This window comes from Gordionus sp. m RMFG-2023, chromosome 1 (assembly GCF_954871325.1).
Source record: "Gordionus sp. m RMFG-2023 chromosome 1, tfGorSpeb1-WG-v2, whole genome shotgun sequence".
NCBI lineage: Eukaryota > Metazoa > Nematomorpha > Gordioida > Chordodea > Parachordodidae > Gordionus > Gordionus sp. m RMFG-2023.
In genome coordinates, this window is record NC_088775.1 from 29,855,500 (window position 1) to 29,878,188 (window position 22,689).

General features: G+C 29.4%; 1 protein-coding gene across 2 annotated transcripts in view; it reads left to right on the forward strand.

Moving 5' to 3' along the window:
- The window catches only part of LOC135931693 (uncharacterized), a 94,019-nt gene extending 72,243 nt beyond the window's left edge, over positions 1-21,776 (forward strand). For both annotated transcript variants that reach the window (XM_065468961.1, XM_065468962.1), the window contains 6 exons: positions 7,229-7,541; positions 7,886-8,061; positions 14,985-15,464; positions 16,499-16,661; positions 16,796-17,071; positions 21,362-21,776. In XM_065468961.1, the coding sequence (XP_065325033.1) occupies positions 7,229-7,541; positions 7,886-8,061; positions 14,985-15,464; positions 16,499-16,661; positions 16,796-17,071; positions 21,362-21,648 (1,695 nt within the window). In that variant the 3' untranslated portion in view covers positions 21,649-21,776. The remainder of the gene's footprint in view (positions 1-7,228; positions 7,542-7,885; positions 8,062-14,984; positions 15,465-16,498; positions 16,662-16,795; positions 17,072-21,361) is intronic.
- Positions 21,777-22,689: the final 913 nt, after the last annotated feature.

Consider the following 22,689-nt stretch of genomic DNA (forward strand, 5'->3'; position numbering starts at 1 on the left):
AAAATTTTATTAGGCCATCATTTGGCTCTCGATTTTTTACTTATATTAATCTATAAGTTTTTCTTATATTTGAATCTAAACATTAAACGTTTTTCCTAATTTCAAGTGGATCACTCCAATTCTAGATCGACAATGTATTGGCGCAATTTATCATTGCTATAAATTTTTAAAATTTTTTCGCTTAGAATTTTTTTTAAATTTAAATTATATTAATTATATTATAAATTTCTTGAGTTTAAAATATTTTTTATTACATGAATTATATCAAAACTCTAAAAAAAGGAATGATATGACCAGGACTAAATTTTAAAGTTTTTTTGTACAATAAAAAAAAGAATTATGACTTAGGAAAATTATAACTAAATAAAATATAAGTAGATTAAGTTTATATTAATATGTATCCTAATGTATAAAATTCTTCTCTTTGAAAATCCATTGCACTATTTCGTGATCGTTGGATTAACAAGTTGATTCTGAGTTATTGTTATCGATCACCAATCCGCATCTTGATCGTTATCAATTTCACTTTGTTTGTAATGTTGTAGTATTGATATAGTCATCGTAATTACCGAATATTTATTATTTTCATTTTTAAGTTATAATTACTAATTTTTAAAAAATTTTTTTTAAAGTTTATATTTATACCGTTGTAACATTCCCCTCTTAGAGTATTTGAATCACCCACGCGAGCTTGAAAAACATCAGAAGAGTTTCGATAAATTAAAAATGTTAATTAGTCAACCTTCAACATTAAGTGTTACTTCACCCGATTTACCAATAGGAGTAGCTGATGATGCACTCAAAAGAGGATTGGGGGCAATAGAAGGTGATGAAAAAGAAAAGCGAATATCTTTTGCTTCCTTAGTATTGTTAAAAGCAAAATATATCATGATATACAATAATATACATGACGAAGAGCAAAATGAAATATACAAAATAGGCCGAAGAGCACAAATTATGATAATATCGCAATGAGCCTAAGATACTTACCTAGAATTTCAAAATCGCAAGTCGATTTGCGATTTTCAGAGAGGTGTGTAAATATAAATTTTTTTTATAGAATTTAAAAAGGTTAGTGTTTATAACTTAAAAAGGATAATAAAACAAAAATTATAAGGACTATATACTGTAACACTACAAACAAAACGAAATAGATAACGCTAGTGATCAAGCTACACACTGCCGATCGATAGCAATAACTAGCAAAACAATCTCAACATGATGGCAAGCTATAAAGGAAAATCTTATTATTTTTAAATTTACATTATATAATATACTAAAATATAATTATGTTAGTACAAAAATAATACTAAGTTATAAAATATCTAAGGTCAATAAAATATCATTTTCTGTATAAGAAGAAAAAGAAATTTTAAGTTAAGAAAATTAGAATAAATTAAATAAGAAATACAAGAATGACAAAATAAAATATAAGTAGATTAAATAACGAATCTTGATTTATTTAGAGATTTTTAATTATTTAAATTTGAAATATTTATATATCGTCATGTTTAACAATAGGTTTAATGTATAACCAATGCCTCTTAATAAATATTTTAACATTATAAGTTGCTTAGGAGAGACCGCGATAAAGCTATTGACGTGGTAAATATTTTAATATGTATAGCTTTTTAACCTTTGAACATAAAGGCCTTAAATTTAGTGTGATGTATTTTTATACCCAATTCCTTACCTATGTTCTTCTTGATATATTTTGCCAAAATCTGTTTTTTACTCAAAAATTATAAAAATCACCCTATAGTTTTTTTTAAGCTAAATATAATAATCTCAGAAATTAAAATGTATACATGTTCCTTAAAGCCATAGCTATAAAATAAAATATTTTGGAAGTTTATAGTTTAACTAGAAGTCACGCAATATCGATTTGTACAATATATATTACTTTGGGGTAAAGTTATTATAGGTAAAACGGTTATAATGCTTCGTTTGATTTAAGTTGTAAAAAGATAATTTTTAAATATTATTGTTTACACCATTTAAAAATATACTTTTGATCAAAAAGGAACATTAATAAATAGTTTGTGTTATTTGGAATGAAATTTTGAGAATAGTCCCAAATAGAAAGAATAACACTGTGTGACAAAAAAAATGGGAGAAGAAAATAAAAACAAGTTTTGGTGCAGAATTTGACGCTGAGTTCGAATCCGTTTTCCAAATTTTCTCTACACGTCAAGTTTTAAAAATATTACCGTATAAAGACAACTTTTCGAAATCTCATAAATGGTAAAATTTAGGTCTTTATACTGATATATTTTAAAAGGTATCGAATAAAAATCCCTGAAAATTGGTGATAGTGTTAAACTTATATTTCTTTATAAATTTACTAATTTTTATAATTTTTTATCGATTGGTTTTTGAGAAAAATGGTAAAGAATTTCGTTTTGGGGGTCTTAAGTTTTCAATTTAAATTACTCTCAAAATTATTAACTTTAGAAGATAAATTTTATATAATTTTGCTTCAAATATGCTCAAGATTATATATTAATTCTAATTATGTTTCAAAAGTACTCTATGCCGTGAAAATTTAACCAAAATCTATAAATTAAAAAAGTCGGTACAGATATTTTCGAACTTTTTAATTTGTACTTTTATTGAATTTTCTCTGCATGAAGCATTTTTAAAGCAAAATTAAGGTAATATTTATCTTTTTTAGTTGTATTTAGTAATATTTTAAGCATTTATGATCAATTTATACCAAAATCAGATATCTGTACCCACTTTTTTGATTTGTACTCTTTTTGAATTGAGCATTTTTGAAGCAAAATTCATTTAAAATGCAATAATTGGTAATTTTTTCATATTTTTTATTAATATTTATCTTTTTTAGATGTATTCAAGAATATTTGTTTTTTTAATCAATTTATATCAAAATATATGATTTTCTAATGGAGTACCTTGAACCCGTAGTATGGGCAATAAATAATAATGCCAAATAAAGAGTAGGATGAAAGGAGAAGAATTATTTTTTTGTGCGGCTATAATTTTTCTTAAACATTTAATTTCTTTCATTAATTTTTTTTGAGAACGAAAACCACAATAAATAAATATATTAAATGTAAGCTATATTAAAAAAGACTTTATAAATAAAGGTAAATTTAAAAAATATAGGTTGTTTAAAAATTGAGTAAGGATTTTATAAAAAAAAATGTATAATAATAATAAGTTTGCTGCAAAAATTTAGATATTTTTTTAGTTGTAGGGATCATTAGAACCGAAGTTATAAACCTTCAAAAAGTGCTAAAAATGACATTTTTGGCCACTTTAACCTAAAATAAATAAAAAACCTGACGTGCTAGAAAAAAACTGACAGCAAGATTTATAATATGCATAAAAAACTGTCTTAAAACATGTTTATTTTATTTTCTCCCAAAAAATCAAGTCGAAATTTGTCACACAGTGTAAGTGAAGAGTATGAGATATGCCCAAAATGAGCACACTCAAGATGTGCTATTTTTGATAAAACGTTTTACATTTCGGTGATTAGTTTATACTTAAAGTGATGAATAGTTTTCAAAATTGCAATATTTTTTTACAAATAAACACTATAATTTTGTTCAATTTTATTTTAACCACTTTTTCCTGATGCTTAGCCACTTTACCCTGGGTAAAGGGTAAACTGACGAAAATGGCACACTTCACATAATTAATCTTAGCTCTTAAAGTAAGGTAGAGAACTACACTTTTTTATTTTGTAGATGAGGGATTTGATTACATCTAAATCTAAAAATGTTCAGCTTTCCTTTAAATTTCAAAATTTTATGGTAAAAAAATACAAAATACCTAATGTTTTACTTCAGTCTCCTCTACAAAATAATTTATAATCTTAAGTAAATTTTTATAATGTATTGATATGAGGTAAGACATTTTTTCGTACCCATATGCAAGCAAGAAAAGATAATATTGTATTGATTAGATGAACCATATCCTACAGCCCCAATTTTGTGCATTAAGAATTTTTCCATATGTTCTATCATTAAATGTATTTTGCAATTTTTTTGATTTATTTGTTGGGCTCTTCCATATTCATTTTAATAAAAAAACATTGAGCAAATAAAAATTTGAATAGTTGACAGTTCACAGTTCACATCTCAAATATCTTTATTCGCTTCCACCATAGGAATTAAGGTTCTTATAAAAAAATATTTTAAAGCAAAATAATAAAACGTAAGTGCGCACAAATTGAACATTTCAAAGCTGCGTATTTTAATTGCATTCGTTTAATTTGAGTACGTTTGCGTTTTGTATTTTAAATTATTGATATGCGTTTTAAAACGCTGCGTTGAAACGTTCAATTTGTACGCACTATTATAAGCATTTTTCCATATGTTCTATCATTAAACGTATTTTGCAATTTTTTTGATTTATTTGTTGGGCTCTTCCATATTCATTTTAATAAAAAAACATAGAGCAAATAAAAATTTGAATAGTTGACAGTTCACACAAATATCTTTATTCGCTTCCACCATAGGAATTAAGGTTCTTATAAAAAAATATTTTATAGCAAAATAATAAAACGTAGTTTGTGTCGGTCTCAGAGCCATACCCAGGAATTTCCAGCTGGAGGGCCAACTGTTTACTTGAGGGGGGGGGGCGATATTTTTTGAAAGAATACAGATAGTTAGACAATCGTATAATTTTTTTGCTATTTTTATTAAAAATTTAAAGACAATTTTTTAAATTTTAATATATGTGAATTAAAAGCTAAATTCAGTATTATTTTTTTTCAATAAGCCATTAATACTAAATATTGTTTTCATCGATTTTTCATTGATTCTCTAGTGCTTATTTAGTGACTTCACAAAAGCCGTTGATATGATACATGACGATGGCTATTGAGTAGCATTTATACAATTCTTTAAATGCAAAATGAGATTTTTTGTACATAATATATATGATATTTTCAAAATTTGGTTTCTTTATCTGTCCCTTTGTTATTTTCATTTCATGATGTAACGTTTCCATATTTAAGTTTAATATGATTCTAATGGGGTCAATTGATCTATATAAAATAATCAGGGTCATGAGGGGAGGGGTATTCTATTAAAACATGATAAAATATTATAATCATTTTACGTAAATCTATCTAAAAAACTATTTACGAAATAATCAATAATTTTAGAATAATTATTCTTTAAAGAACTCCAATTGAAGTCCTTTTCACAATCAAATTTGTAACCTTGATGATTTATGAGGAATAAGATTAAATTTTGATAGAAGTTTCTCAGCCTAAATTCTTATCAAATCAAAATAATTATCACTTTTAATTTTTAATATATTAATTGTGGAATCAATATAATTTTTAGTATCAACTATATTAGTACCTTCTTACTGTAGATACTTATTTAATGGATTTATTGTCGTTAATACCCATAAATTAAAATAGCCAATATGAGATAAAATACCAGAGGCTTTGACTGAATCGTGAGTAGAAATCTCAGAGTTAGTTATATTAAGAAAGTAAAAAGATACTTCACCAGCTTCAAAATTCTTATAAATAATACGAGATGTTTCTAAATGACCAGACCCTCCCCCGGTCTAAAGGTATTAAGAATATGGCCTGTATTTTTGCATGATAAGTTAAAACGCCAGAAAAAAATTATTCAATCCATTAGATAAATTAATAATTTAAACAATATTACTAGTGTTGTAAACGAACGCTTTCAAGAACGAAGTTCGTTTTTTTGAAAAAAGGTGATGAACGGCGTTCCTTTTTTTTGACGAACTTTGAACGTGAACGCGTTCAATTTTACGTTCGTTCAATTTTATAAACACTTTTTATTTTTATTTATTTGAAAAATTAATATTAATCCGCATTTTTTAACAAAAAAGTCTTATATTTTTATTTATTTGAAAAATTAATATTTAATCCAATTTTTTAACAAAAAAGTCTTATATTTTTTAATCAGCTGTTTTTACTTTTTCCTCTTTCATATTGCAATTAACGTACCATAACGTGCTACTGCTAGAGAAGATAAGATTAAAGTCTATTAATTTGAATATTTTATATTTTAATTTAATAGATTAGCATTTGCATGGATATAAATATTTCATCATCAGATTCTGAAAATCAAAATTCAATATTAGATGAATTAGAATTACCATGGCCCAAATTCAAAAATATTTCACTGTTTTAAAATCAAAAGGTAATTCAATAGTTACCAAATGTAAAATGTGTCCAAAAAGTATTATATCAGTGTCAACATCTTCAAGCTCCAATTTAAAAAAGACATCTGATTGTAACATTAATTATTTTATATTATATAATATGTATAACTATATAGCCAGTTAATAATTTATTTTAATTGTTCTAAGTAAAAATAATTACATAATATATATATAGTTAATTATAATAAGGCATTTTAATATTAGTATTTAAGAAAAAAATTTATAAATTTATTTTTTTATCGCTCTATTATATTGTATTTATAATTATATTTTCAAAATAAAACTATTATTTTTTTATCATGGCTAATATATTGTGTTGAAAAATATAAGGCATTTATTTATATTAAATTAAATTTTAAAAAAAATTTATAAAATTTTGAACGCATGATGAACGCGTTCCTTTTTTTGAATTTGAACGTGAACGAGTTCGATTTTTGTCAATGAACGTTGAACGCGAACGCGTTCGATTTTTTTAAAAATGTTTACAGCACTAAATATTACTATACTAATTTGAACCACAAGGTGCAACTGGTGATTGTAGCAATATATGTAAGGTACTTTTTTATTAATTTTTTTGAAGCAGCGTTTTTACTCCTCCATTTCGGCTATTAAAATACAATTGGTAATGCTTTCAGCAGAAAGACATTGTAAATAAATGATTCCTATTAAATTTTCTTCGATTTCTTCACAAAAAAAACGAATAATTATGCTCAGGTTTTTCATGTTTATTAATATGTATAAAATAAATAAAATTTTTCTAAAAATTTTGTTGTATTTTCATTTAGATTTAATCGTTAATGATGAATTAAAATTTAATAACTACTTTTTTTAATTTGGGGGCCAAAACTTTTAAGGGCTAGGTTTGGGTGCTGATTTTTTTGGGAGGGGAAGGCTGGCCCCCATGGCTACGGCTTTGGTCGGTTGACATAATTTATTGCGAATTTTACCATTTTGCAGGAAATTAATTTTATTTGATTGGCTACTTCAGAGGCTCACATTTATAATGATCGATATTCCTAACATAAAATAAAACTTTCACAAGACTTTTCTCCACCACTATTACAACGCTACCAACCTCAACGAGCCCACCCAAGCTTATCTTGTTTATCCTCGAGTAACCCCCTTGCTATCACACCTCACGGTTCATTCATTACCCAACCGTTACCTGTCTACCCAAACCTATTTGACTTCTGGGAGTTTAGCTCTCGACTTCGCCCCTTTCCTTACCTTGTTGAACTCTTTGCTCGATCCATTAGAGCAGGCCATAGTGATGAAACTGGATAAGCGAATCCTTCTTGAGGACTGGTTGAAAGGGGTGTGTAGAATGGTGACCGCTCTGGATAGTTATCTTAAAGGTTAAAATTAGTTAAAGTTAATTATCCTTATTGAGCTCTTAATTAGTGGCGTCACAAGCTTTTACAATTTCAGGAGGGCTCGAATTTTTTTTTTTAAATAACACTTTTTTAAAATTTTAAATGACTTTTTTTAGTTAAAATTTTAAAAATGACTATTTTAGGTGGCTCCAACTCCTGTGCGCCCTCCCCCATAGTGACATTACTGCTATAAATTATTTTATATACACTTAATTTGATATAATATATAACATATTGCATATGGTTAGATTTAAACTTTACCTTTTTCAAAAATATCACTTTTTTCTGAAAACTCTTTTTATTTTTAAATTTCTAAATCTTAAAAGCCCTTAAAGATACGCTTTCCGTCATCTCACCCTCTGACGCCACTTTGATGTTCTTCCACAACGCTTTGGATGGTCAGGTCAAAAATGAAGTATTTGATGTGGCGAGAGAGAGAGAAGAATATACTCCTGAGGAAAGGAAGAAGAGTCTGTTTAAATACTGTCTCGTTTGCAAAATGGTTAGTATATAATGTTTTATCTTTTCATTGTTTTATTTATTTAGGTAGTCTTTAATTATGCCACCTAACACTTTTTGTTTTGAATTCTATTCAGAAATTGGACCCTTTGGTTTTTTTATTAAATGATGGATTTTGACATGAGGTCGAATATATCTTTAAAATAAGCTTAGAAGTATTGATATTTCTATATTTTTAGTCCTATTTAGAATTTTAAAAAGAACTGGTACTCTTCTTTTCTCCGTTTTATGGCGATTTCCAGGTTTACCCAGGTAGGCCAGTTTTCCCTCTGATTTCTCTTTTCCATTTCTGACGGTCCTGAAAACCAATATTTGTAAGATTCATGCTTCTCATATCCGCCGCTATCACATTTGTCCACGTCATCTTGGGCCTTCCTCTAGGTTTTGATCTTCCTACTTCCATCAAGGTGCATCTCTTTACCCAGTCATCTTTTGTCATACGTTCCACATGCCCAAACCATCTGAGTCTATTTCGTCGCATTATCACTCCAATCATTTTTATACCCAATCTTGCTCGCAATTCCTTGCTAGTTTTTCTCTCTCTCAGAGAAACCCCACACATCCATCTAATCATTCTCATCTCTGTTATTTCTAATTTGGCTTCGTGAGTCGTTTTCATTGCCCATGTTTCTCCGCCATAAACTAAACAACTCCTCACACAGCTTAAGTAAACTTTCCCCTTAACTTCAGAGAGACTTTTTTATTTGTTAGAATAGACGACATCTCTGAACTTCTTCCATGCTTGTCTGACCCTTGCAACAACGGCAGAATCTACACCACCATCTGCGTTTAGCATATCACCCAAATAACAAAACTTATCCAATTTTTCTAGGGTTAACCTATTGCCAATAACCAAACCATCATTTTCTACGTTATCATTATTATATACCCCTTTCTTGCACGATCTACATATAAAAGTCATTCTTGATAACATAAACTTCCTTTTTTCCCGCTACATCTATTATGTACCCATTTATGGCATATGGTATATTGGATTGAATTTCTAGCAGATCCTTTCCCACATAGACCACAAGGCCACTTACCGGATTCCTCCATCTTTAGATTTTCCCCACCAATCATCACCTTTGTCTTTGCTATATTCTTTTCTAGGCCCTTTGCTTCCATAGCCATCCTCCATTTACTAATTTTATCCCTCAATTCTTACTCACTGTTTGCCATTAATACAAGATCATCTGCATATAATATCTCCCACGGAAGTCCTTCGTGCCACCACATCCATTGTTAAGATGAATAATAATGGATTCAGCATGGATTCTTGATAAATTTCTACCTTCACTTCAAAGTTTTCACTATATCCATCATCCGTCCGTGATGCAGTTTGTGCTCTCACATACATTGCCATCACTGCCATAATCAACCATTCCTCCACACCTGATTTTCTCAAGGCTCATCTAATAATCTCACGCGGCACCCTGTCAAATGCTTTCTCCAAGTCAACAAACCCATAATACAGTTTTCCTTCGCAAGATACTTCTCCTGTATTTGTCTTACCACAAAAATGGCATCTGTTGTGCCTTTCCCCGATGTAAAACCAAACTGCATTTCATCAATTTTAGTTTGTTCCCTTATCCGCTTCTCTAACACCCTCTCAAATACCTTCATTGCATATTCCAAGAGTTTAATAGCTCTGTAAGACCGGCAATCTAAAGGATCGCCTTTTCCCTTGTATACTGGGATAATTATACTTCTTCGCCAGTCCTCGGGAATAGTTTCTTCTGTGACAATTTGATTTGCCAATTCATTAACTATTCAATCCCTAAGCCATCAGAACCTTTAAACATCTTTGATACATCCATCATTAACCCCGATGCCTTCCCTTTTTTCATCTTTTTGACTGCTTTCATCCTTGCCAAATTTACACCCTGGACCTTCTACCTTTGCACAACTAACATTATTATCCCATTCATTTTCTTCGTTCCAAAGTCCTTCCATGTAGATCTTCCAGGTGTTCTTAATATCATTACTATCAATCACCATTTTTCCTTCCATATTTTTCAAACATTTAACACCTACCACATCTTGCCTCTTTTTTGTCATCTGCTTTGCCATTCGAGCCACATTTCCCATTCCTTCAGCGCATTCCATTTCTTTAGCAAACTCCTGCCTTTTTTCTTCTTGCGCCTTTGCTATTAACTTCTTAGCATTTCTTTTCGCCATCTTGTAAATATCGGTATCACTATTATCTTTATACTATTATACCATTCTTTGAAGCACCTGCGTTTCTCATCCACAGCTTTCGCTACCTCCGGGTTCCACCACCAAGTCTCCTTATGTCTAGGCGGCCCTTTTGTCCATCCACATACCTCCTCAGTTGTCATCACCCTGGCTTTCTTCATGGCTTCTTACTTGTCATTTACCCCAGATTCTTGTGCCACCTCCGTCTCCTTTATCGCCAATGTCATATTGAATTGCCTTGCACTCTCCTTCAATTTCCAGACCTTCAGTCTTGGCACAAACTTTCTTTTATTGATCCTGGCGCCTATAAAAGTAAGATCTCCTATAACTAGTCGATGCTGATTAATGCATTCCTCTCCCGGTATCACTTTCACATTTTTTACTCACATCTCCTTAATAACAAATAATCCACACACTTTTGGTACTACCCGACTTATAAGTCACAAGCTTCTCTGATTCTTTCTACAGACAATCATATCCATAGCATCACTATAATCTAAAATCCTCTCCCCTTTCAAATTCCTAATACCGTAACTGTACCCTCCATGTACTCCTTCATAACCCTCACTACTCGCTCCTACATGTCCATTCAGATCACCAGCCAGGATAATACTCTCTCCTTCTGCCAGTCTCGATGTCACCCCCAATAGACTGTCCCAAAATATATCTTTCTCTTCTTCACTTCTTCCAACCTGAGGAACTTATGTCGAGATAATATTATATTGCTTTCTACCAAACATCTTGATAACCATTATCTGGTTGTCTAGCCTTCTCACTTCGACTACTTTATCTACCAATTTCTCTGCAACCAATACCCCAACTCCAGCCTTACCATCATTACTTCCTTGCCAAAAGAATTTTTACTTTTCACTAGTCTTGCCCAGTGGCCCCTACACTTTCTGAGCAAATTAAGCAGAATACCCTCCTGAAAAGTACCCCCCCCCCTCGAAAAAATGATAATTATTTTATGACACCCATAAATTTCAAAAATAATTTTTATTGCATCAATTTTTAATATATAATATAAATAAAATGCAAAAAAATATATACTTTATAAATATTATTTTTAAATTAATAATTTAGATAAATTAGGAGAAGAGAAAGCGAAAGAATTTATAATTTCATCAATATTTAATTGTTTAAATAAATTTTTTTCCATTGATAATATGGTTAAATTATTGAGAAATGAATCTTTCATGGTACTACGAAGTCTTGTTTTAATTAATTTAATTTTAGTCATGACTCTTTCGGCAGTACAAGAGGTTGTAAGAATGGTTAATAAATATTTATATAAAATTCTTAAATTAGGGAAAGCAGAAAAATTTAAAAGTAGACAAGGTAAAATAAATGAATAGTTTTTCCAATCTGAATCGTAATCATCAGAAGAAGTTAAATAATGTATTGGTAAAAATATTTTAATTAAATAAATTTACAATTCTCAGAATCTGATAAATCTTTAGATTCATGAACTTCTAGGTCATGAGTAATAATTACATTTCCCATTTTGGCCATCTTATAAATATTTCTAAACTTCAACATTTCTTCGAAAATTTGACTTGAATTTAAATTGTAAAATTCACAGATATCCTCGATATCTTCTTTAATAATTTATTTTTCTGCTATTCCCTTTGGCGTAAAAAATGATGTTTGATGCAAAATTTTCATCGAATCATCATTAAATCTTTCGTTAAACTCATAATAATCAAATCGAGTGCAGCATAAAACAACTATAAAAAACATCCAAAAATTCAGTGTTATTATCTATTAGATTAAAAAATAATTAGAGAATAATTTATATTATACTTCTCAAATTAATCAAGCAATCTTTTGCCAATTGAATTTAATTTATTGCAAACCCTATATCCTTCCAAATGGTTTGCAATTTTGTACAAGCCAAACTTGTTATCAACAATATTTTATCCAAAACACAAAGAGATAAGATTAAATCAAATTTTTCTATTCTAAAGATTATAGCACTTAGTGGAAGTGGCAGGATCTTCAGAACCCTTTAAATTTGTTAAAGCTGCCCTCAAGGCATCATAAAGTAGAAAAAATTTTACAATAGCTTTATATGACGATAGCCAGCTTCTAAATAAAAAAACATTTAAAATCTAAATAAATAAGGTACTATTACCGAGTGGTATTCTTGATGCGTAGAAATCGTTGCGATTTTTTCAGACCATTACACTGACATTTTTTGAGTACCTCATATCTTTTTACACCATTAAAATAGATATATATTTAATCTAATATTCCTAGAATATTTCGAAGTTCTTTAATTGATTGGCATAATTGAACAATGACTAAATTTAATCGACGAATAACACCAAATATAAGATGCCTTTGGCGACTCTGCTCAATCAAGGCCTGCAAACCATTGATTCTTCCACTCATGTTTGAGGCGCCATCATAACTTTTCCCAACTAGGAATTCAAGGGGTAAATTTATCGAGCCAAGTTTGGATATTATATTATGCTTAATATCGAGACCTGTGGTATTTCCCGTACAATATATGTCAATCAGTCTTTCAGCAGGCTTCGGCGTCTCACTATTTTCAACATATTTTACTATCAAAGCTCTTGCTTCTGATTTCGAAACATCATATGTGCCATCAACTATGATTGAAAAGCACTTGTTAAATGTAATCTCATTTTGAATTTTTTTATAACCATATTTTTCATGGTTTCAATGAGAATATTTATGTTATTATATGATAATAGATTTGAATAAAATTTCGTTTTTAATCCCTTATTTTTTTATCCCTTTTTCTTTCTTCATTTTGTTGTATATACATTATATCGTTAAAATTAAGCCCACCATGTCTTTTTCTAATGTGATCTATCCATTTATCATCTCTTATATTATGCGATTTGCAATTTTTAATTAGGCATTTGTATTTTTTTTGGTTAATATTTTTAGGCATATTTTAAAATTGGAAAAATAATTTATGACAAGAAATCTCGGATAAAAACCTAATTTATTAAACATCGACCAAAATTTCCGTCAATATATATGTAATTAAATATTAAGTTGGGGGGAGGGGTCTTATTATTACATTTATAAACCAGAAATCACTTGATCATGATGGATGTAACAAAACAGTAAAAGAATTAAATAATAAAGAAAATTTTAAAAAAAGTACCCCCACTCAAATTTACTGAAGCAGTTGCTTTGCCCCCCCCCCGTTGTAGGGGCCACTGGTCTTGTCAATCATGCGCCATTTTCTTTCCATCTGGTCTCCTGTATGCAGCACACATCCATATGCCTTCTATGCAATACATCAACCACTTCTCCCGCTCTTCCCGTCATACTCCCAACATTCCATGTCGCGGCCCTTACTCAATCCCCCTTAAACTGGTTTCTCCACCTATTATCAGGTCGTTTATGGCCGTCATAAGTTTCATTTTCATGAATCGTGGTTCCACCAGGTTTCCCATCCTTCTTTTTGTCGTAGGCGGAAGAGGAGGCCCACAGGGTACTTTGGGCTGTACCCCGCCCATGCTTTGTTGTAACCATAGGGAAATTTTGTAGCAGGATTTTTACAATCGGATGCCATTCCTGACATCGCCCCTTTAAGTGGTTTTTACACCCCGCCAAGGAGATGGTGATCCTATTCTAGACCCAGATCACAGGGAACCTTTTAGACCTCCATTAGCCGCCATAAGACGATGCCATTCCCCCGCAATGATGAGGCTGGGATTTTTCTTAAATTTGTCACTCTGTTAAATTTTGGCAAATTTGGATTTTGATTCGTTGACTACTTTAATTTGGCGTCTTGTTAAATATACAACCACAGAAAAGGTCCGAAAAACCTTTTCGAGATCTTGGATGGGACCGAAAATTGATTTAATATTTTTGATGAGTTCCCTATTTTAAAAAATATTGATTTTGGCCTAGTGAGCATCTAGCCAATATAGTAAAATGTCACATGTTTATTAAAAACGGTGTAGTGCGATACGACGTGATTTAGCAGCTGATCGAGTTTATAAAATCTATTTTTATTACTATTTATTTTATAAATTTCAATCCATAAAAATATATATCGATTTTTTTCTTATAAACACACTCGGTTAATCGTGTCGCGTCGGGCCCTATGATATTCAGCTATAACTTTATTTAATAAATAGCCTCATACTTAAAAGCTTTTTAAATTGGAAGTTGATACCTCGATTCATCTAAATTGCTATATAAGTCATCAAATTTTTAGATTGAAAATGTTGAAATCCAAAAAAAAAACTATGTATATTATCATTTTTATCGGGTGACCCCTTAATGACGTCTTTTGAAAAAACACTGGTGAAAATAAATGGCGGTAGGTTTGAATATAATTAATAGCGTAACATCTAATTCGAAAATAGAATATTGGGTTCCTAAGATTTTAAAAAGTAGGTTCCAGACGTTTAAAACGAATTTACAAAACATTTTAAAATACATAATAAATTACCTGCACCTTTGTTAGGACGGGTTCTTGAAAATTTTAAAATGAATGTCTCGGTTTTATCTCTTGATAATATTTTGCAATTTTAGAATTTGACGGATGGGCTAACTTAAGTATACCTTCCTCCCAATATTTATTTATCTATCGATCATAATTGCATACGTGTAATATTTCTATACTGGCTTCATTTTTGTTCCATGTAATATCGCTTTTAATTTTTATTGCCCCCCCCCCCGCCCTATTTTTCCTTTCCATATTTACAATAATCCAAGATAATTGCCTTCGCCGACCGATACACTCCATTACTTTGCTCTCTTCTAAACCTTCTGACCGGCATCACTCCTAGTCCCTCACTCCCGAACGCGGCAGTGACTCTTCATGTAATTACTCTAACTACCGCTTTTGATCTTGCATCCGACTCGCTCCTTCTCCTATCCCTGCCCCTCGACTTGATCTCAACTTTCGTTTCACTCCCTTTCTTAACCTCAGAAGACGCGGACAGTATCTCACGAATATCTCTCTCGACCCTATCGGCCCTGACCGCCTCCTTTACGCCCTCCCCGCTCATGTGCACCGAGGCAGGGTTTTGGGGAACAGTCAGAATCGCGGTTTTAGCCTCGCGGTCTTCCAGAGACGGACGGAATAAAGCGAGTAACTCGGATTCTTCATGGATTTCACTTTGCCGTTCCGCCTTGCTCGAGCCTGTCTTAGCCTATGCTCTAAGTTATCTCCACGATCAATGCCGCGAGAAAGTTAGTATTTTTTTAAAAATATATAAATGTATTTTTTTGATGTCAAGATATAGGTAAAGTATTTGACCATTTTTGTAACTTCCTTAATACGTGATTCGGATTCTAATATGGTGTCTAGACTTTTGAAACTAAAGAAGCTTGAAAAAATTCATTTGAAAAAACGGTTCTTAAATATTTTCAAAAAAAAGAAGGAAATTCATTTATTTTAAAGTTAAAGTTACTTCATTTAATTTTAGTTCCCCCCCCCCTAACAATACATCCGAATAATTAGAGACCACCCTTTTATTCTGCCAAGTTTAAATTTATTTGAATAAAAAAAAATTTATCATCTAAATACCTATGATTGATGGTTGATTCATCCAAAATTTGAATTTGATGATTCATTCATATAGGAATCGTTAATTTTTGTAAAGGTCCTTCAATTTTAATTACTGTTATTGATCATTATTTAAAAAAAAATCCTTACTTATATTATTGTGAGTAAAGCAACACTGAGCCATAATGTCTGTTCAGGAGACCGTTAACCTCAATAACAATGCCCGGCTGCTTAAAAAAGATTTATTTATAATTCCTCCCTTTTCGCCTGATTGAACAATTTTATTTTAAAGAGGTGGGGATATATTACATTCTCATGTTATGAATTTTTTTAAATAAATATAACTAAATTGATAACCATCGTTAAATTATAAGTTATTGCTGAATATTCTAATATAATGCATAACCTTATAATTGAGATGAGTTTCGAGAATTTTCGAGTTAGTATTACATTTACTAATTTTATTTATACTAAATTCGGGCCAGGACTTGGCCTAAAGGTTCTTTGACCATCTGGCTTTGAATGACCCGCAAAAATTGATTTGGCTGGCCTCTAGGTGACCTAAATAACTAAATTAAATATATAACATAAAAAATTTAGAGAACTTTTGTTTTGAAAATAACAATTTTTTCTTCTAAAGTTTGAGGAATGTGGATAAAATAACAAATCAAAAGTGAAACAATTGTTTTTAACAAATTTGAAAAAAACGTTTTTTAAGGGTTTTGCCTTAACGAGCGGATCCGATGCTGATACGCTCTCAATATTTGAAGGTGCTCTGGATCTGATAAGGACTTTGATGGATAAAGCTCCGGAATTGATATTCACTAATTCGGCGGATAATTTTGATTGGAAATATATGTTGCAGATGCTGACCATATATTGTTATTAATTATATATATATATTTTTTTACTGTAGTTTTTTTAATTATGCGTTAAAGAATGTAGCTATTTAATTTTTATGAACGATAATCTTAAAATTTAAATGATTACTTTAAAATTTTGAAAAAACTGAAAGGTATTGAAACCCTGAGCAATAACCAATTTACCGCAGTCAAATCTGCCCTGTCATTTTTGGATCAATTTTTACGGTGCAAATCCATAGGGAATCCTCCGGTTGACCCTTCATTTTACGATTATTTTATATGCGCCCATTCTCTTTCTTTCAAGAATGATAGCAATTATGTATACGATGTTTCGATTCCAGAGTGCACAGGATACGCCTTGACCGAGAGGCTGGTCCGTTTATTGGTATCTTTATTCACCAGGACCTACTCATCTCTATCCACGTCGAGTACGAATTTGCATATGTTTGAGAAATAAAAATTCATGGGTTAACAATTTATGTTGCCTGGTTAAATATATCTCCATATATTTTTTATATACTTTTTTTAAAGTGAGGCATATTATATTTTTAAAGACAAGCGGGGAAAAGTCTTGTTTTAAATAGAATATTAGACGTCGGTCTTGAGAGGAATTGCTTTGTAGAATGGGTATTAGTAGTAGGGATTTAGCTCAATTTAAATATAAGGAAGATATGTTTATTTTATCAAATAAGTATAAAATCTGTTACTATCTAACAACAATTTTCTCATGAGCTTTATATTTAATAAAAGATATATCTTTTTTTATAAAATGTAAATCAATTACGGTTATAAAACATAGCTGCAAACTCATATTAACAATTTAAATTAATATAAATTGAGTAATAATAAAAATAAAAGTTAATATAGTACATATTATGTAACACGCATCACTCCCCCAAAAAATAATTTTAAAAAAACTTAGTAGTATCAAGGGACAAATGGTAATGGGAATTAATTTTGGGAAAACAATCATAAAAACTGTGGAAAGTAGGTGATAATATAATAACAAGAATTAAACATTTGTATTACGGGGTATGTATGACACAGATGTTATATAAAATTGAGAAGAAGATGTTAGGGAGAAAATAATTAGTATACAAACAAATCAAATAAATTGGTAGGGGAGTGGGGAGGGATCATATTAGCAATTCAATATAGTTTTTTTTCGTAATTATACCCTTGACTTAGACATATATAAGAAGGGTATAATTTACACTATAATTGTGCTAGTAGTTATCCATAAAAGTTCTTTTTCTTAATTATATATAAATTACACTATATATGGTTAATGGGGATGACCAATCTAAAAATAGAATATAGCTCTTTTTCGTAATTATAACCTTGACTTAGACATATATAAGAAAGGTATAACTTACATAATATTAATTGGAATAATATAATAATAATAACTACTGGTTTTAATTTAATTATTATATTACCACATTCCAGTCATGTATTACTTTAAATACTAATCATTGTTATTAAAGATAAAATTAAATTTAAATGTTAAACAAAAAAATTAATTGTAAAAGCCTTTATAAAAAATTTTGATTATAAAATTGAGGAGGAACAAATGAAAACTTTTCTTTTTAAAATATCGAGAATAAAGAACCTCCACCATAAAGACAAGCGGGGAAAAGTCTTGTTTAAAATAGAATATTAGATGTCGGTCTTGATAGGAATTGTTTTGTAGAATGGGTATTAGTAGAAGGGATATAGCTCAATTTAAATATGAGGAAGATTTCTTTATTTTATCAATTCAAGAATAAAATCTGTTACTATCTAACGATAATTTTCTCATGAGCTTTATATATAATAAAATATATATCTTTTATTATAAAATGTAAATTGTAACAATTTTACTATATAAAAATTTAGATTTTGTGGTAAAGAAATCTGGTAAGGTGTTATAAATAATTTAAAGGATTCGGTTGTTTATAACTTTTATTATTTTTTACAGGGATCCAAACCGAACCGTTAAACCGCTAAAATCCTATTTTTTATTGAACCTAAACTACTAAAAAAATTCTAGCCGAACCTGAACCTAACCGCTAAAATGCCTCTGAACCGGTTCGAGCCTCATAATTTTATGTGTAAGTTTACTAGTATATTGCAAAAAGTTTAAATATATTCGAATTGTTTCAAAGATTATTATCAATCACATTTGATTGATAAGTGTCAGTCATAATTTTTATAAACTTTAGTATATTGCCATTTGGCATTTTTTAAAATATTTTAAGCTTATAAATTATAGTGTGCCTAGAGAAAATTAAATCTAATACATAAATTATTTACTATAGTATTATAAATGACACATCAAAATGTAATATTACTGATTGTCAGATAAATATGAAGCCATCATAAATCTTGAGCGTCACCTAAAAAGAAACCACCATCTAGAATTCTATAAAATTAACAAAATATCACAACAAAAGCCTAATAAAATAAAAAGGTTTATGATGTCACTAAGCCAACAGACGATAGAAGAAGCATTAAAAGAACAAAAAATATCAGTAAAACTAAATAAAATAAATAATAATCGATGCTTGTACTGAGTTGGTCACTTTTAACGGCAGACCATTCAAATTAATCGATGATAGCGGTTTTAAAAAAATTCTTGATCCTATATTAGAAGACGTGGGTAAAATTAAAATTAATTCTTAAATATCTATGTTGCAGAATAAGCCTTAAGTATTTGGCAAAATATCAAAGAAATAAATGGTAAGTTATTATCTCTAAAAATTTACTGTGTTATTCGTCTAGACAGGTTCATTATTGGGATTAATCTTCAGTATATTCAAAAAGCAAAAATTGTTTTGAGAACACTAGCGATTAAAGAAATTTTTGAACGGCCCACTGCAGAAAATTTACAAATACTTTTAATAAAAGTATTAAATGATTATGAGATCAAAACATCACAAATATACACTATAACAACTGACAATGGGACAAATCTTATTAAGATAGTAAAATTATTTTTGGAGGATAGTGATGAAGACAATCAAATGTCTGAAAATGATGAATAAGAACAAATACAAAATATAGATAATCTGAATGATTACTAGTATCACAAATGTACCTGATGAATTAACAATGATTATCAATATAATATTATAAATATAAGATGTGCATCTCATACCTTATAACTTGAAATAGATCATGCATTGAAAAATTGCTCAGTTTCTAATATTATTATTAATGCTCGTTCTGCATCCAAGAAGCTAAGGAGACAAAAGCGATATCAATCATACTAAAAAAAATTTAACTTAAAAAGATCTATATTGGATTATCATAGATTGTTATCAACCTATGATATGCAGGAGAAATTGAATGAATTAAAAGATATGTGTGAGGAATTATCAGTATCATACATGAACTTTATTTTACAGCTTTGGAATGGGAAGCAATTATAGGGTTGATAAATATCCTAAAACCAATTAAAGTAGCTACCAAGAACTTACAACTTGGACAAATAAAATTAGGGGATTTTTATAGCATGTCTAAAAGTTAAATTCGACATTTATATTTTACTTAACCCTTTGCTGGTTCAATAATAGATGCTATGAATTTTAGAGAAACAACTTTTAAACAACAATGCCTTTTGTCATGCCTATATCTATATTTAAGCTATGTTTTAAAAATATATTATATCTTATATAAATTTAATTAATAATTTTATTTACCTTAATTCATAATTTTATTTTACTTTATATATTTTTCTATCTATTCATAAAAAATAATAAGATTTTTTTAATGATATTTATAATTTTTATTATATAGATATCAAGTGCTTCCGACTAAGAAGAAAACCCAAGTCTAGAGAACATATTATTAAAATATGGCATAACATGGAATTAAACTATATTATAAGAGTGGATGATTCTAGTGAAGGTGAATCAATGCCGCTTAATGCATCTTCATCTGAAGAGGATTTAGTAGAAAGTCTTCTTTAAAAAAAGATGATAACAAACAAAATCTGTTACAAAAATCGGAGAATATTATAAATATTTTAGTTAACTTTTCTAAGAATCTAGGTTAAATAAAACTGAATATTTTAAACTATTGGAGAAATCAGAGTAATCGATGCCCAGAATTATGTAAATTGTTTAATACTGGCAGTGCCAGCTACCCAAATTAGTGTGGAAAGATGTTTTTCAACAATTAAATTTATACCTTCTCTTTATAGATGTAATATGAGTGAGACGAATCTTGAAAATATATTAATTGTGCGGCCTAATAAAAAAATTTTAAATAAATATAAAGTTAAATATGGTTCATATTAAAATTAATCATTGATATTTATTTGTATTATTTATAATTTAAATATAATTTTATAATGTGCAATTAATAAAAATGAAGGTTTTATGTATGTGTTTTTTATTTTATGATAAAATAAAAAAATAAACCTCCCTCCCTATACATAATCATCAGAATGTAGATTTGAATACAAAAATATTCAAACCGGTTTTTAGAGGTTCGAACCAAACCTATATTTTAATTTTTACGAACCGAACTTAAACCTTAAAACATTATTTTTATCCGAACCTGAACCGAACATATATTTGTTTCAGTTTGGATCCCAGTTTTTTTACCCGAATTGAAGTATGAAACTCCTCTTTACTTGGAAAATTGTTAATTATTGCGCTACTTGCAATTAAAACCTACCCCCCCCCCCCCAATACTAATTAAACGAATTATATACATTTACGATTACTTAGGGAACTTCCATTCTTCCCATAAAATACCTAGCCAAGCTTTCGCCGATCATATTATAGAGTCCGCTTGCAAACTGGACCTAAATCTTACAAATAATTGGGGCTCGCAATTTTCCACTTGGCTAGGGGCAGTTATAGCTGCCCCTCGGACTCAAAGTTTTATTCGAGAAAGCTCTACAGGCACAACTACAATTATAAAAGGGGAAGTTCTGAAGACAGCTCTCATGAAGGAGAGAGTAAACTGGAGGCGTTTGGCGGAGAGCTTAAAATATTTGATGACTCAATCTTAGTTTTATCTTATGGATAGATTAAATAAAAATTATACTTTCAATCGGAAAGCTATATCGCTATTTAATAGATACATAGATACTTAAAATAATTAAACATAAAATAATAACAACTATGTTAATAATCAATATTGTATAAGATATATTTGAAACATCATAATATTTGCTGAATACAAATTTATAGTTTAATTGTAATAATAATATATATGTTCTCTTCCGATCGTAATTATATATTTTTTTTTAAAATTCATATAAAATAAAAATAATCTCGTATTTGCATCTAATAATTCATTCTATTGATTCAAAATTGTTGAACATTTTGTTATGTTTTATCAATTTATAAAAACTATTTACTTATTTGCGCATTAATTAGTTAAATTTGTAAACACAATTATTTATTACTGTAAATAAATGTAAAAATAAATGTCAGTCTCTTTCGAACCTTGCCACTGAATTACTAAAAATTCATTCCCCATTTGAGAAATACCTTTATTCTATTTTTCCCCAGTAATGATGACACATAATTTTTTTTAGAAGGAATAAGAAATATGTATCCCCACGCTTACTCTCCTCATTAAATTTTATAATTAGAAGTGATGTCCTAAACCTATCCAAAGTATCCCGGTATTGGTTTATAATTGTATAAATACATTTTTTTATTTTCTCTATATATATAGCCTACTTTATAGAAAAAATTATTAATTAATAGATTTAGTTATTTGGTCAGGCTGTGTTTAACTATTTAAATTTTTTTGAAAACATATATATAAAAAAAATTGAGTATCAGGCCCCAGAATTCCTGAAAAAAAGCTTCTGAGAAAAAAAAACTAGACTGAATTTAAAGGGGAAAAAAATAGAAAACTGTGGGGGAAAAGAGGTGGTAACATCATCAATAAATATAGACTAGGTGTACCGTGATGAGATGAAAGAATACCGTATTCATCCAATTATAATACAGCAGTTACTATCTCATTCAACCATCGTTCTAGGCTTAATAGATCTTCCCGAAAAACTGAGCTTTCACAATGATGCCCCATATCCCTC